Source organism: Silene latifolia, chromosome 10 (assembly GCF_048544455.1).
Source record: "Silene latifolia isolate original U9 population chromosome 10, ASM4854445v1, whole genome shotgun sequence".
NCBI lineage: Eukaryota > Viridiplantae > Streptophyta > Magnoliopsida > Caryophyllales > Caryophyllaceae > Silene > Silene latifolia.
The window spans coordinates 152,209,170-152,226,008 of NC_133535.1; the positions used below are offsets into that span (position 1 = coordinate 152,209,170).

At 39.0% G+C, this 16,839-nt stretch overlaps 1 protein-coding gene across 1 annotated transcript; it reads left to right on the forward strand.

Annotated features, from left to right (window-relative positions):
• Positions 1-8,094: 8,094 nt before the first annotated feature.
• LOC141608560 (subtilisin-like protease SBT4.4) lies at positions 8,095-8,652 on the forward strand. Its single transcript, XM_074427902.1, has one exon. It carries the CDS (start codon positions 8,095-8,097, stop codon positions 8,650-8,652), a length of 558 nt encoding a protein of 185 aa, XP_074284003.1.
• The last annotated feature ends 8,187 nt before the right edge of the window (positions 8,653-16,839 follow it).

The window sequence follows — 16,839 nt, forward strand, 5'->3', positions numbered from 1 at the left end:
CCTAGGATCGAATTCTACCAAAGGCTTTTTCTGCTGTAAAATTTGTTATATCTAAAAGGAGATGTTCTTTAGTTTTATAAATATGTTTCATAAAAAAATAAAATTTGATGTAATTAACATTTTGATCATTAATTTTTTAATTTTTTTTAATTAATTTATGTAAAAAAAAAATATAATATGTATAAAGTGTCTTATAAAATAAAAGACGATTTATTTTTAAAAAAAAAAATTGTGCCCCTCTTATGACAAAATCATGTATCCGCCCCTGAAATAAAACATGTTTTCACGAATCTTGCTGATCTGAATCTAATATCGTCTAGTTTAATCTAATCTCTAATCCAATACAATCGGTCAATCAATTATATTTCTACGAGTACTCCGTAATATATAGTGACCATTTTGTTTGAAGTCGATAATTAATCCTTAATTACCGGATTCGTTAATATCGACAACGTTTTAGTAAACGTCGACGACGTTTTTTAAAAAAAAGACGCTCACTGCCCCTACTATCTCACTAACCCATTCTCACTCATTCTCTATTCTCTCTACTCAAACTCAACCTCCAACTTCCACCAACACTCAACCACCACCACCTCCACCACGACACTGCCACCACCACGCCGACCACCACGCCTCCACCTTGCGCCACCACGTTGCCGCCGACATCACCAACAAAGTAAGTGCCTTTTTTTTTTTGTTAAATTAGTTTAGAAATTGAAACTAATTGAATGAAACTTTGAAATTAAATAGTTTTCTTTCCTTTATTGTTATTGTTAATCTATTAAACTGATTGGATTTTGTTTTGTAATTGAATTAGTTAGTAAATTAGGTTATGTGTTAGGTTTTTATTAAAATTAATTGAATTAGTTTAGAAATTGTTAGTTTTTCTATTAAAATTCATGTTAATTAGTTGTTATTATGTAAATTTTGGTGTTGTTATATGTTGTTTGCGAAATATACTTCATTGGGAGTGATTTTATGAGTCGATTTTTGTTGTTGTTAATCGGATTGGGAGTGAATATGTAGCGATTTGGGGTCGATACCACGGGCAAACGTGGGGAATTTTCGTGGGCTGTGGCTGAAACGTGGTAATTCCACGTTTGGCTGTGGCTGAACGTTGGGGTTGCACGTTTGGCTGCGGTCAAACGTTGATTTTTCACGTTTGGCCGTGGTCAAACATCCAATTCTATTGTTTGGCCGCGGTAAAAAAAAAAAAAAAATGTTTGGCCGCGGTTATAAAAAAAAAAAAATGTTTGCCCGCGGTAAAAATAAAATAAAATGTTTAGCCACCGTCAACTAAGGGATTTTTTTGTTCAACCGCGGTCAAAGAAGGGGTTTGTTTTGTTAGTCCGCGGTAAATTAATTTTTTTTTTTTAAAAACCGTGTTTTATGCTATTATTTGCCGATTTTTGTTACTTTATATGATATTTAGTCGATTAACGTGTTTTCTAACAACTTCCAATTTCCTAATGCAGATGGCATATCGAAATGAGAGAGGAAAGGCAATCATGAATGCTCGGCTCCGCCTAACATACACGACCGTCTGCTGGCGTTATGTTACGGGCTCGAGCGTCGTTCTGCGAGTTAAGCGAGCCCACAAGCAGCCACCCCCACTTCGAGAGACGTCTGGTATGGTTATGATGCCTACTCCCGGTCACGTCGTTAGCGAGTCGGAGGAGGCGAGGTCTCGGGAGGTTCTTTGTAGTTACCGGCATGATAGAGATGATGAGCCGTCGGATGACGGTTCTGGGGAGGAGGAGGAGGACGCTGGAGAGTATGTGGTCCAACCGAACCCGGCACCGCCGAGAGTGTTGAGTCTGAAGTTGGGCCGGGATAGTAGAGGACGTTATTCGAGTGTTAGAGAGTCCTCTAGCACCGATAGGTCGAGGAGGCCGAGTAGGGATAGTTCTTGGATCCCGAGAGAGCCCGTTCCTGGTGGTCCTAGGAACATTAGCACCCTACGGAGTTTTGGTGGTCACGTTGCATTCAACAGTTGGTCGGACCCTAACCCGGAGAATATGAGGTCGTGGATCAAGCTCTACGAGAGGCCGAAAGTCGTGAGGGAGATTAGGAACATGGTTCTCACCGAGGGTGTTGCGGCTAGGGTACAAAGGCGAGCGGGCTTGGGGTTTTGAAGGAGTGTTTTACCACCGGTCTAGATGATAACCTCCTTAGTGATTTTATCGAGAGGTGGCACCCGGATACTAACACTTTCCATATGCCTTTTGGAGAGATTAGTATCATGCTCCATGATGTCCAAAGATATTCTTGGGATACCTGTTAGTGGTGATCGGGTTATTGTGGCCGGTTCGGTCGAGGATGATGACAGTGGTTTGCGGGGCAAGATTGCGAGGTTTTATGGAGTTCCCCGAGTCCGATGTTGCACCACCGCTCTACAAGAATGGCGGTATACTAACATCGGAGTTGAGGCGGGTTGTTTACCTAGGAACGAGCATGACTCGTTACGGGCTTACCTCTTGATGTTCTTTGGGTCATACTCTTTTCATGGATAAGAGTGGTGATAGGGTGTCCGCTCAGTTGTTGCCCTTGTTTGATAGTCTTGAGCGGGTTGGTTCATATGCTTGGGGTGCGGCTTGTTTGGCTTACTTGTACCGACAAGGTAGGGATGGCATCGCGCCGAGATAGTGCGGGTGTTAGTGGGTGTCTACCGTTACTCCGGCGTGGATATACGAGTACTTTCCCAGTTCCGACCGTCTTTGGATTCTTTTTTGAGGACCGTCCTCTTGTTGAGGCTTGGGCCAACTTGCCTCGGAGTAAGGGCGAGTCTCGTACTTTTCGGTTGTATCGTCATAGTTTGGACGATCTTAGGGCGAGCATGTTCGATGGTTGCCTTACGGAACCGTCCTCGGGGAGCTTGCGGAGTATCGCTTTACTCGGGTTTTATCGGACATCTTGATATAGTAGAGCCGTACCAGTAGGATCGATGCATGCGTCGGTTTGGGTACCGTCGGGATGTCCGGCCTCGATGCCTATTGCGGTGAAGGAGTCTCGGCCCGCGAACGGGACTTACAGGCTGGATTTCGGGCAAGAGCCCGATAGGACATGGATGTCCGAGATATCCATCACACACCTCCGACACCAAAAGAAGGCATATATGCCTTTCGAGTGTACTAAGGGATACATGTCTTGGTATGTAGAGCATTCACACCCCTACTTTTATCCCCCTCACACCGCGTCCATTTTCGGCTGTCGAGTTTCATGAGGAGCCTAAGTCGCCCTAGGCTTGTTAGTCGTAAGTTGAAGAATGTCTTCCAGCAAGATGATGAGGAGACCGAGAGAGAGACTCTAGAGGATTTGTTTGCGGGGATGCGTCCTTACTATGCAGACGTGTATGATGACTAGTTTCTTTTCATTTTCTTATGTTTTTCTATTTCGTTGGATTATGTATGTTTGGATGATGTTTGTATGGTTTTTTTAGTATCTTTGTATGGATAATTTTTATGTTTTATTTTTATTATTGTTTGGAGACGGTATTTAAGTAAATGCAACGATATTTAATTAAATGACTTTAAACATAATTTAATTAAAACATTCATTAATTGAAATACAAGGACATTACATAAAGCACTTAAAATATGATTAAAACATAAACCACTTAAAACATAAATTCAAAACTAACAACAACATACCCTAAACCCTAAACCCTAAACCCCATACCCTAAACCCTAAACCCTAAACCCCAAACCATAAACCCTAAACCCCAAACCATAAACGATTATTACTTAAAACATAACATAATTAAATAACTATCGAACTTAATTATCTTCCGATGATGAAGACGACGATTCCTTATCTTCTTCATGGTCATGAACCCCAATTTCTTCAGGTTGGGTAGACATATATTCAGTCAACAAATCATTCAAGTAGAGATATAGAATTCCTTGGCCGGACTCTACCAAAGACATAAGTCTGATAGTCTTGGGTAATCGATCACGGTGAGAATGCGCTCAAAATATGTTAAGATGTCACTTTTTAACCTACGAAAGTCCCACATCTTCTCGTTTAATGCTTCATCAGAGACAACCTCATCTGTAATTGCTGGAGTTAGCACATCTTCTCGGTTTCCTTGTAAAATTATACAAAGGCTACCAATTGGAGGCTCTTCAAGCATGTGCCTTAACTTTAAGAATCAACGTTGCAATCTTTGCCGCAAAAACGCTATCATCATGATTTCCGGGTCAATAAGTAATCCAATGAAAGCGTACTTTAAGTGTTTAGTTTGCAATAATTTTGTGTCGTGGTTGACTGAAGATCATTTGACAATAACAAAAAGGTTGGAGATAGCTTGTGAAGATGAAGGTGATGACGCATCAAGTGGAAAAGCCATGAAAGAGCAAGTGATATGTTTGAAAGAGGAAATTTCGAGTTTGTCAAAGATGATGAAGTTTTATTTCAAGTGTATCTTGTATTTGTTTGTGTTTCTTATGTTAGCCATTGTTATGAAGTAGTGAGTATTTGCAAAAATTTCCAAATTTGTATTAGTTGTCATGAATTCCAAAATTTGAAATTAGTAATTGTTATGATTTTCATTAATATATTACATTACACAAGTGAACTTAATAGTTTTTTCAATGCGAACAACTACTAACTGAGATAACTGTCGCACTATCAGAGACCTGACTTCTACGACGTCTTTTCGGAGTTTCTAACATGAACGCTTGCCAAATCTCAATGTTATGTTGGTACAAAGTCTCTAGGTGAACGACACTAGGATCTCGGAAGGTCAACCAAGCGGGATCAAGTGGCGGCATAGGGAGACTCTCAAGGGGGCTGCTAGAATGCAACCGCATCCAATGGCTATGATGTAGGACAAACCACAAAATACCACACGGTAGTCGGCCTTCAACTCGGGTCTTCAATGGCATGATAGTTTTGCAACTTCCTTCCCAAACTTTCTTCCCGTCTCGCAGTGTATGACCAATCACACATATCGTCCAGTTGAACATCGTTGCAAAAACTAGCAAATCGTCGCTACACATCCAATGGTCCTGCCCACAACTAATCTGCTGAAAAAACTCAACTCGTCGAAGTGCTAAATCTAACCCTGACATACCGCTGAGTGGTGATAGAAAACCTCCATATAACTCTGCGTAGATAGAGTCGGTCCTCATCTCCCTCGAACACCATTCCCGCATAACTATATAATCTGTCTCTCGGCCTCATTTGGCGTGTGATATTACCCGGAATCCACAATGACCGTCATCTCCAACATCCACCCAACCATCGAAGTGGCCCCACAAAACCTCAGGTATACCCCACCGTTTGACCCATGTTGATATAAAGCCAATGGTAAAGTTCATTCCCAAAGGAGCACCGGAGTTCCCGATTCAAATCACCATTTCTTTGTTGAACCTCTGCATTTGTTGAACAGTGAGTACTTGGTGTCCCGAACTTCCTTTCTGCGTGCTCAAAACCCGACTTGTTTCTAGTGGTTGAACCTCTTGGACGACCTTTCGGGTGCTCATTAATAGGGGGTGGCAAAATCTCTTGGTCCTCCGGTCTTTGGAAATCACGCAACAAGTCTATGGCCGCCCTTAGTTTAACCGGGTCACTGTGCCTCATATCATTCGCTAATTCATCCCATAAATCACCGTCATTTTTCGGCATTTGTTGAGGAATATCATACACCAATGTCTTCCAAAAGACATGAATATCCTCGAGATGGACCCTCCTACCTTTTCCGTGCAAAGATACCAAATTGCATGCACAAGGTAATCCATGAGTTGTTCGCATCACGTGTCGGCATCGATCATTCAATCCGATACCCAAACCAACGCCTCTAGTAAGTTCTTTCTCCATTAACTCTATGGCCTTAGTAGACACGTTTCCTTGCAATAAGGAGAAAGTACGAGATGTTCTCCTAGGTTTACTCATTTCATCTTCGAGTTCTTTCTTAATCTTCGAGTGTTGACTTTCAAGCATGCCGTGGATACGGGACCACATGGAGTCAAGTGTGAGATGCTTTGACTTTAACCAAGCCTTCAATAGAGAATGTGTTGACTCAACACGGGAAGTTGCCGTGTTACCAAAATGTAAGACCTCGTTTGTATAGCATAAAACGAACTTCCCTGCGTGTGGACCCCAAGTTGTCCGTACATAATCCACCATTTTTGGCCACTTACGTTGGAAACACTGCCACGCACGCTGAAACGATTCCTCGGTAACTGAATTGATCACCTTAAACCAACCATCTTCATCATTTGAGATGACAAATTTCCTCATACTTTCAGTTTGGTATGTTGTCAAGGCTTTTGCATTGACGGCTTTGTTCACATGCCATCTACACAACAAATGCTCAGCCCGGGGAAATACTTGCTCAAGAGCGCTGATCAAACCCAATTCCCGGTCGGTGACAAATACAGCAGGGGACGCAACTCCGGTGGCATCTAAAATCGCAGCTAACTTTCTCAACAGCCACTGGTAATTCACGTCAGACTCGGTAGGAATCATCGCACATGCAATTAAGAAGGACGATCCCGTGGGTGTCACACCAACCATCTCAATGAGTGGATTCTGGTAAATGTTGGTTTTATAAGTCGAATCCGTGAGGACCACATAAGGATAAGCCCGGAACAACTTAATCGCTTCAGGAAGAGCCATGAAAATGTGAGTCAACTCTTTTGACTCCTCGGAAGAAATCTCGTAGAAGTGGACGTATTTCGCTGCCACCGCTAGAGCCAACATTTGCTGAGCGGTGTTTCTTTCATCCATTTCTTCTTTCTTAATTTTCCTTGTTTCATTATACAGTTGGGTGCTTGACGGTTGAGGTTTATCGGGGGATCTCAAATGAAGACCATTTTTAATATCCCTCGGTTGAACCCCGGCCAATGTTTGTTGCCTAACATATGCCTTCTCTTCCGCGTCCAATCCCGCAAAGTGCCGATCCCCATCCTTATAAACGGCTACGTTGTGGTTGTGTAGTCCACCACCCTCGGAGGTTACAATGTTCCACACCACCGTCTCTTTATCATTTTTAGACACGAAATTTTGAACGGCACGAATATGAAACTTGCATGAACACTTCTGCGACCTCCTTGGCTTTTCAAGATCGTCCGTTTCTTTTGGTTTACCATGTCTTTTACATCGAAAATAACTTGCCAACAACCCGTTCTTTTTCCTATTTTTAGCTCCATTATTAGCTTTAACCAAAGCAAACCTATTCTCAATGCGATTTTCTGAGCCCAATTGAAAGCTTCGTCACGCGTTTCGAAATCTATAGTAGTCTCGAACAACGGGTTGTAATCAATTGGATTATCGCCAAAATCCTCCCACGATTCCTGTTACAAGCAATAACGACTATAGTAAGACAATAAAAAGGAATCATATACTACATAAATTGCGTAAAACGAAAGAAAAACATGTAAAAACGACTTATTCATGCCTAAAACACGAGACCCAACAAACGACCGCGGCCAAACATTACTTTCCATCGATCAACCGCGGACGAACAACGAAAACCAACTTCAATCCACGGCCAAACAATGAAAATCAACATTTGACCACGGCCAAACAACGAAATCCAACGTTTGACCACGGCTGAACATTGAATTCCAACATTTGACCACGGCCAAACATCGAAATCCTACGTTTGACCATGGCCAAACGTTGAAATCAAACGTTGGACCATGGCCAAACGTTGGAAATCAATGTTTGGTCCGTGGCAAACGTTGGTTTCCAACGTTTGGACCGTGGTCTGAACGTTGGTTTCCAACTTTGGCCATGGTTCATCTTTCGGGGGACATTTTTCAGTTTACGCAACAAATTCAAACATTCGCTACTACTAAGTTAATACGTCAATTAATTCAACTATCGAATAGAATGAACGATGCGCAAAAAATAAATTAAGCAAATGATTAAGTTGTTTACATACCGTTGAATCGAGGTCCGACATATTGTTAATTGTTGTTGTTGTTGTTTGTTTTGAATTTAGTTGAGTTTGAGAGAATTTTTTTAGAGAGATAAAGTCATAATGGCAGTCATCGTCTTTTTTATGAAAAACGTCGTCGATATTTACTAAAACGTCGTCGATATAAATCAGCCCCCTTTAATTATGGCATGACACAATAGAGCACGATGCTAATTTGGTCGTTTTATAACTCTGAAATCTGCAGCAAAATAATAGGAGCACGGGTATACTCTTTGTCAAATTCAAGCTTTGATGGCAAACATGATATGAAAACCCCAAGAGATTTTAAAGGCCATGGCACTCACGTTGCTTCCATAGCTGCAGGCGTGCCAACCAAACATACGACAAGCTTCTACGGTCTGGCTAAGGGTACAGCCCGTGGTGCGGTCCCTAGGGCTCGCTTAGCCATTTACAAAATCTGTTCGATCTATGGGTGCGATAGCATTGACATGCTTGCAGCATTTGATGATGCTGTGGCTGATGGTGTGGATATAATATCCGTGTCCCTTGGCACGACCGACTCTATGTTGGACTACACAGATGATGCTATTGCAATCGGGTCATTCCATGCTATGCAACATGGCGTCTTGACCGTTGCTGCTGTTGGCAACTCTGGCCCATATGCTGGTGGAGCGACTAATGTCGCGCCTTGGATTTTGTCTGTTGCTGCAAGTACCATCGATCGCAAGTTTACAACCAAAGTTAAGTTGGGAGATGGACTGTAATACCCCGTATTTTATATAAGCAATTAAACGGATATTATTATATATTAGTTATTGTACATTTTATATTACTAATTAAGTCGGGTAATTTGTTGAGTCGATAATTTCGTTAAGTTATTTTACTTAACCCGCGTTGTATCGATATAAGTTAATTGTGCCGGGTTTATAAGAATTCGAATTATGAGCTAACCCATCTGAGTTGGCCCATTAACTGTTCAGCCCATTTAACCCTAAGCCCAACTGAACCCTAACCCTAACCCTAATCATACCCTAACCAACTCGCCTCCCTCATTCCTCACTCCCTCAACCCGCCTCCTTTCTTCACCAACACCAAACACCAGCTTTCACGCAAAACGAGAGAGAGAGAGAGAGGGAGCTTGGGGTGTTGGCGGCGCAGCAAGGAAGAGCTAGGGGCATTTGTCGACAACCGTGGATGGCCATGGTGGCTGTGTGGTGGCGGAAAAGGGTAAGAGTTCAACCCCTCCTCTGTTTTTCGCTTTGATGTCGGGTTGTTGGGGGTTGTTTCGTGTCTTATAGAGGTAAGGCTGGTAGTTGTTGACGGGGTAAGGGAAATGGGTGATAAGTGACGAGTGTAGGGGTGGTGGTTAGGGTGGTCGTAGGTGGGGATAGTGGTTGTGAAAGGCGGCTTTGACAGGGGGTAGCAAACGGGTTTAAGCAGGGGATTTTCAGACGGGTTTAGATGGGTATGTTTGGGGTGGCGCCACCGTGGACTTGGGGGAGGTCGAAACGGTGGTGCCACTGTGTCTGGGTGCGTGGTTTGGCGGCGGGCATGACGGTGGTGGTTTGGCAGGGGTTAGGGAATGGTTGCGGTGGTTGTAGGTCGAGTGTTAGAGGTGTTTGGTGAGGCATGGTGGTGAACCAGGCCAGATGGCGGCGCTGGTTTGACTCGCCGGCGGGAGTCGACCCCAGTGGGGGTGGTTGTTGGTGGCTGGGTCAGTGTGGGGGACTGGGCTGGTGGCTGACACGGCCTCGTGGTGGCGCGTGGGTGCGTGTGAGCGCGTGGGAAGGGGGTGATGTTGATGACGGGTTGCTTTAGTGTTGAAACGGGTTTTTGTCATTGTTTAATCATTAGAATTCGTTAAGTTATCATATTCTTAATTAATTAATTAATTCCCGAGTCTTCTAAATAATTTATTTAATTTAATTCCCGAGTTATTTAAATAATTAAAGACGGGTTTTGAGTCGGGTTTGTTTAAATGAAACAGCTACTATATCGGGAAAGTTTCCATTTTAAGAAATTCTATTTTTAGTAACCTTCTATTTTGGGAAGTTGGGTCAAATACTAATCGGGTATTTTAGTTATCAGTTGGGCATAAGTTGGTGTCGGGATTGTATTTCGGGAAAGCTTCTATTTTGGGAGATTTCTATATTTAGTAGTTAGTAATTATAAATATTATAATTGTTTTAGGTGACGGATTCGTGAAGGATCGATAATCAGATTTGTTGCTTTATTTTCTGGACTGCTTGAACTACTTAATTGGAATTGCTGGCACCTTGAGGTAGGGAAATACACTTGACCTATTATCGTTGTTGTTGAATTGTGTTGACTTGATTCGTAGATTGTTGATTTACATTATGATTCACATACGGGAAGGTGATTGACTGAATTGATCGTGTTGAGTATGTTATCACAACATTCGGTAGCTGGCATGATTTCATTCATTAATATACATATTATGTTGCATTATTACTGTTGAGCATTTCATATGCATTGGAGTTGGAGGTTGGTGTAGGAGTGACGATGTTGAGATACGATGTGAGTTGTGATAAGGCCCAGGCGGGTTCTGCAGGACTTGCCCTGGTGTCCTCAGTGCAAGAGTTGCGGATCGGCTACGGTCGATATATATAGTCTACCGGGGATCGGTATGGCTGGGTTGTCCGGGGTATGAGATATGAGATATGAGTTGAGATGGAGATGGAGGTGACGGAGGAGCATGCATATCATATTTTATTGTTGCATTGTTTTCCCTACTCGAAAACTTCGGTGACCACTGTGTATTCGTGTATGCGCTGTGATGATCCAATTATTGGGAGCGATTGACGGGTATTTCAGAGACTGATGGGAGCTGGCCGGGAAGAGAGAGCTTGGATGACTGACTTAGTGCCTAGCCCACCTTAGTCTTATTAGGAGTTTTATCAGACTTTATCTTTTGGTCATGTTTTGGAAGCTTTGTTTTAATTTCAGTTGTAATCTCACTATAAACATTTTAATCAAGTACTGTGTTTCTTTCCTTTGTTATCTACTGCCTCGGGTTTCCGAGATGGTAACACCGTCATTTATCTGAGGAGTCCTAGTTCAGGCCCTTAAATAAATGGGGGTGTTACAAAGTGGTATCGTCAGCGAACGATCCTCAAGCCTAAACCAATGAACCCAATGAACATAGGAAGAGTCTAAATAAAATGAACCCCGGGATAGAACTGTTAGGAGCACACTAAGGTAAGGTATGAGTTAGGGGCCCCCTCACACCGAACCAGCGGCCCTCTCAGTTTGACCCGGAAACCCTGAGTGTATATGAGGGAAAGGGTAGAAAGGTTGCTTGAGGTTGAACATGAAATTCAAATATCGTTGCCTAAGTATTAACTGATTGATACATTGATTATTGCATAATCGAGTTGATGTCCTTATATCAATGAAGTGTTGTGCTAGTCGTGGGCATGAAAATAATTGCGAGTCGATGATAGTTACCTAGGTGGATGTTGAATGATGTGCTGATAGTACTATTATGTCTAGTAATATGCGGTTATGTGATCCCAAAGCCATGCTAGTATAGTCTTGTGATAGTAATTAGAAACACTGTTGAATTGCATGTTTATAGTCATAGCAATCGTGAATTAGATGTACGGAGTAGATCGAGATGCGAAGGGCATCCTATGGGATAGATGCTTACGTAAGTACAGTGTGAGATTTAAGTTAGGATGAGTTAGTATCGATAGTATGGTTGTGAGAGTTTGGGACATAGAAAATGAACGACTTAGTGCTGAAACTCGTTTTGTTTGACTTTACTCTTTAATTGACCTTACTGCCATTTCTTTTCTGTTTATTGCCTATGGATGAAAATTTTATGAGAGATAGTCTTGGGAGTTAGTGTTCGTTTGGCATTGGTTTCATGCTTATAGTATATACAGACTAGGAGTAATAAATATTTTAGTGAGCTGTGGTTAGGAAGTTCCTGTGCAGTAATGTTCGACCAACGATTTTGTGAAAATCCTCATTTAAATTGTATTAATAATTTTTACATAATTCCAACTCCATCGACCAAAAGAGTCACATATGTTTTCAAATTAATAAGCCATGAAAATTCTTGATGTCTCTATATTAAACGGTAAATTTTGCAAACTGACCCAAGTTTTGGACCAATTGCTGTCACATGTTTGTTTGGACCAACTGAGTTGTAAAATCCTTAAAGAATGGAATTCTTGTACTTTGGACCTAATTCTTTTTCCCCTGTGTTTTTAACTCTCCGTATTTTATAAAAGTAATATGAATCGAGTTTTAATCGAACGGTTATTTATTCGTGATTTTTGGAAGTTACAACGTGAATCAAAACATTTAAAATGTGCGTTCTATGTTGAATTTTCATACGATTGTTTGGTTAATTCCTGAGCTTTAGTAATGTGAATTTATAATGTCCTTATATGATGATAGTAGCACGCATGTTCGGTAGTTGTGTATCTTAACAGGTGATAAAATTTAAGTCTAATTGATAACGTTGTTGGCATGATAGTATGAGTGAAATTGAATAGCTTAAATTGATTCTCAATCAAGGGTGAAATATTTTATACGAGTCCAGTTGTTTGCATACTTTATATACATTTGGCATGTTGTAATGTCTCTGGGTGTGCATCATATTTGCATAGTGGTCGGATATATATATAAATATAAAACTATATCGTCATATCTTGGTAGGTTGATGGCGTTAAAAGTTAATTGATTGTTCTAATATACACGCATGAATAATTATAATAATTATGTCTAAATGTTTACACATGGATGGTAGTAATGAGTATGTCTAAATGTTCACACATGTAGGATGCATCTGAGTTCTAATGTCTTTCATATGAGTTGTGTGCCCATCGTTATATTCATTACCGTCATCGCATTAAGTTATTTCAGTTGGACCTACACCTATAACATAATAATAAACGGTGTTGTTATTCCTTTTTTTCACATTTTTAATCTAACCAACCAATCCAACATGTCCTGTTTTCGTTTTTACGGGGTATATTTCTAATTTCTACCAGTTGGGCACTTTCTCAATGAGTTACACTCACCCAATTTACAGGGTTTGTTTTTACATATGGACTGTAGGTCCGTAGTGAGGTGATTTTACAGAAAAAAAACCGAGCATGTATTGTGCTTTTCTCACCCGCCCCCTTGCTGTAAGTTACAAGCCAATACGCCCAATTCCAGAGGATAATTGTGTAATCTATGAAGGTAGCGGTTTGAATAGACATGTCAAACACGTTAATCGGTGGGGTATGAGTCGGATCGAGCCAATTTATATTTGCAAGAATTCGTGTTGAGTTAGGTCATTTGAGTTGGGCGGTTTTCGGTCCTCGATTTGGGTATGAATTGGGATAGATTGGGTTATTCATTTTAATACACTTAGTTTTTTCATGTCTTTTACAAATTGGATATAAATCGAATCATTTGATTCGGATCAACTTTATTATATCTATTTCCAAGCTTATATTAGTTATGTTTTACCAGATTGGTAATTACTGACGGTATGGTTATATGTAAGGTAGTAAATGAGCAGAGCCCACTCGACAAGCCCTCGTAATTGGCTCGGTCAAAGTTCGGCTCGAGATCGATCAAACTACTGCAAACCACGCATGCAAGAAAAGCTATCAAAAGTGACAGACCCAAAATCTAAAAGGCATAACATCAACCGAAAAACACTCCACAAGATTGCTCTTTGAAAGGCTTGAACCCAAGTCCCTTGAAAATTTCACCGAAGTTACGTTTGTTATAAATATACTCTGTATTTGTTAAGAGCGACACTGGAAAGTAATTATATATCCTTGTATAATTTATTACAAACTCTTACTAAACAATCACATCATTAAAATAGGTCGATAAACTAAACACACATAATAATCTATTCATGCATAAGCCGAGTGAGGATTTGCAATTAGAAGGGTTTAAAAACTTCAGTAAATGCAAACTAGTAATCCCATAAGATAAATTTGGAAAATTTTCAAAAATTTTAACTAAAAACTTATACTATTTTTTTTTATTTTTCAGGGATAAACACCCCTGCTACCTCCCTTGCTCCAATCAACCACTGATATCCATGTGAAATCAAACAATTTACGAAGCTACGTATCAATCCTATGAATATAACACAAAACATGCTCCATATAATAAGCCATCACAAGTAAACATTTACAATAATGTACGTGATAATTATTGAGATCCGATCGATCAATGAAACACCAATCGAATACATAATTTATTCAGTAGGTTTTATGAGAGACCGTTTTCCACTAATTTAGTGGGAGACATAATAGGGGAAACAAATATTCAGTGGGTCCTTCACTCCATTATGTGAGAGCTCTCTCAATAACGTTATTAAGAGACCGTTTCTCCGAAATTTTTGTGTAATTTATATTGCGGTGGAGTCTATTGTGTGGACCAAATATGCATGACAAATTTGTTGGGACTAGAGGTCAATTAAAAATCCCCAAGCCTAATCCAATGCATCATATATTTTGGCTTTATCCTTCATGCCTACCTTTTTTAAATGATTATGTTAGCCGTTTATGTTATACCATCATTATCTCAAATGCTTCTTATTATTTAATTTGATGGCGATTGGTGAAGTAATATGAGTATAAAATATAATCACTAATAATTTCTTTATTGAAATATATGTAAGAAACGTTGTATAATTGGATATGTTTGATCAACTAATAAAACCATTGTTTCATAATATAATTCGTCAAAATCAAATTGAATGTATATAGTTAAAAAAAATATTAATTTAAAGTCCATAATCTTTTTACAAAAAGAATCTACGAGGATAGTACATATGAGTTATAATAAATATTTTTACTCGTATATATTATAGTTTATTATTACGGATTTAATAGTCTGATTAAGTGGTTTAAATAAAATATTTTTTATGACGAGTGAACTCGCAACCATTATTTTTGGTGCGTACTAGGTAAACCCTCGAGTATACCTGAAAGCCGCCTGCAAATTATGTATTTCAAGTCAACTAACAAACTTAAAATTTAGAAGACATATCCTTAAACTATAAATATAAATAATCTCTGGAAGATTAATCTTAAGAAGTAAAGTTAATTAATACTTAAATTTCAAGAAAATTTTAACCACAAAACAAGATTTTGTTTCAACGTATTCGATGATGATTGATGAATCTTAAGAGAAAGGGGTCAAAATGTTAACCATTGTCTATGTTTGACTCAAGAGATAACATATCTATACTTATCTTACGTGGATCTAGTATGTGGAAGCTCGGGTTTACTTTAGCTTTTTATAGCATGGGCCACATTATGGTATGTTTTTTAGGTCAAAAGAGAGCAACACAACGACTTTTCTTTTCTTTTCTTTTCTTTTCCTTGTAGATTGCATTTGTAGCACAACTAGGTTAATGGACCATTCAACCATATCGCGTATATGAAATTATGAATCATTCAACAATTTGTCATACATTTATAGCTTTATCAAATTTGGACAACTTGAATTTGCATGGTTGAATCTTCAAGTGGTTGTGCACTTGACACAAAATAGGGACTCAACAAATATAAATCTTTGTAAATGTCAGTGAAGTAAAGTTACGAGAGGTCGTGCTCAATGCTCATAATCATATTGTTAGCAATCTAGCATAGCTTGTAGTATCACTATTATATCTTGTGATCATATTGTTAGCGAAGCTTCAAATATCAGCATTATATTTTATGTTCATATAATGAGAAATAAATCAATTGTACGAGACTCATACACAGAGGCGAGGCCAAAATTTTAATTTTGGTGTAGCAAAACATATATTCAAGGTAAAGTGTATTGATAATTAGTGTGAAAGCAGTAAATATTGGTGTAGCAAATCATGAGATTCTAACCGAATTTTTCGTTTTCGGTGTAGCGGCTGCTACACCAAAGGCTTTGTTGGCCTCGCCCCTGCTCATACATAAAATAAAAATACTATGCGAAAATATTTTATAGCTTCGCTGCTCCATTTTTTCACTAATATACGTAATAGCAATTCAAAAGCAGTTTGGTTAGAATCCAAATGATACCTCGCGATACTTTGTAGTCTTATAAGAAAATGGACTAAATCGATATCTAGAAAAAGTATCTAACCATGACATATTTATTATAGATGGCTTAAAAAGAAAGTGAAAAGCATCAATAGTATATATCGATTGAGGAACTTTAAAATTTAAATATAAAATTCACAGAAATTTTTTGCTTACATCTTAGAAATGACAGTGTCTACATATACAAGAAATAAGTCAAATTTTCTTACCTTATCAAAGAAAATAAATTGAAAATGATTGTATACCAAGTTACCAACCAACATAATTAATACATTTAATGCTTATTCATCATTTAGTAATAGGTTATATCATCAATGATTGAAGAATGCATTCATACACCATAAATTCATATTGATACATAAATGCTTCACACATTTACAACATGGTAATTTCCACCATCATTATAATCTGTAAATACTATCAATAAATAAAGGGAAATGATAAAATACAACCCGATGGGTTGTATTTAAGCATTTAATATCCTTCCAAATTTGGTGTTAATTTAGAAATTAGGGAATAAATTACACATAAATCAATGCAGTTAATGCTTGTATTAAGTATTTATTTCATTTTTTTAGTTGCTTAAATACAACCCATTGTGTTGTATTTATCATTTTCCATAAATAACCGACCTTAGAGCAATAGCAATAGTTTTTCTTATTCTCGAGGTTGTCAATAAGAACCCAAAATAAAAAGTTTATCTATTGCAAGTTTGCAACTACAAGTTAGTTCTTAATTTTAAGAATTAAGTTCTAAAATAAGAACATGGTTGTTCATACATGAGAATTTGGTGACCAATAAACATGACTTTGTAAATTATGATTACCAATTACATATTTACTATTTTCCATTTATGAAAATGTCATATATTGTGGATAAAAA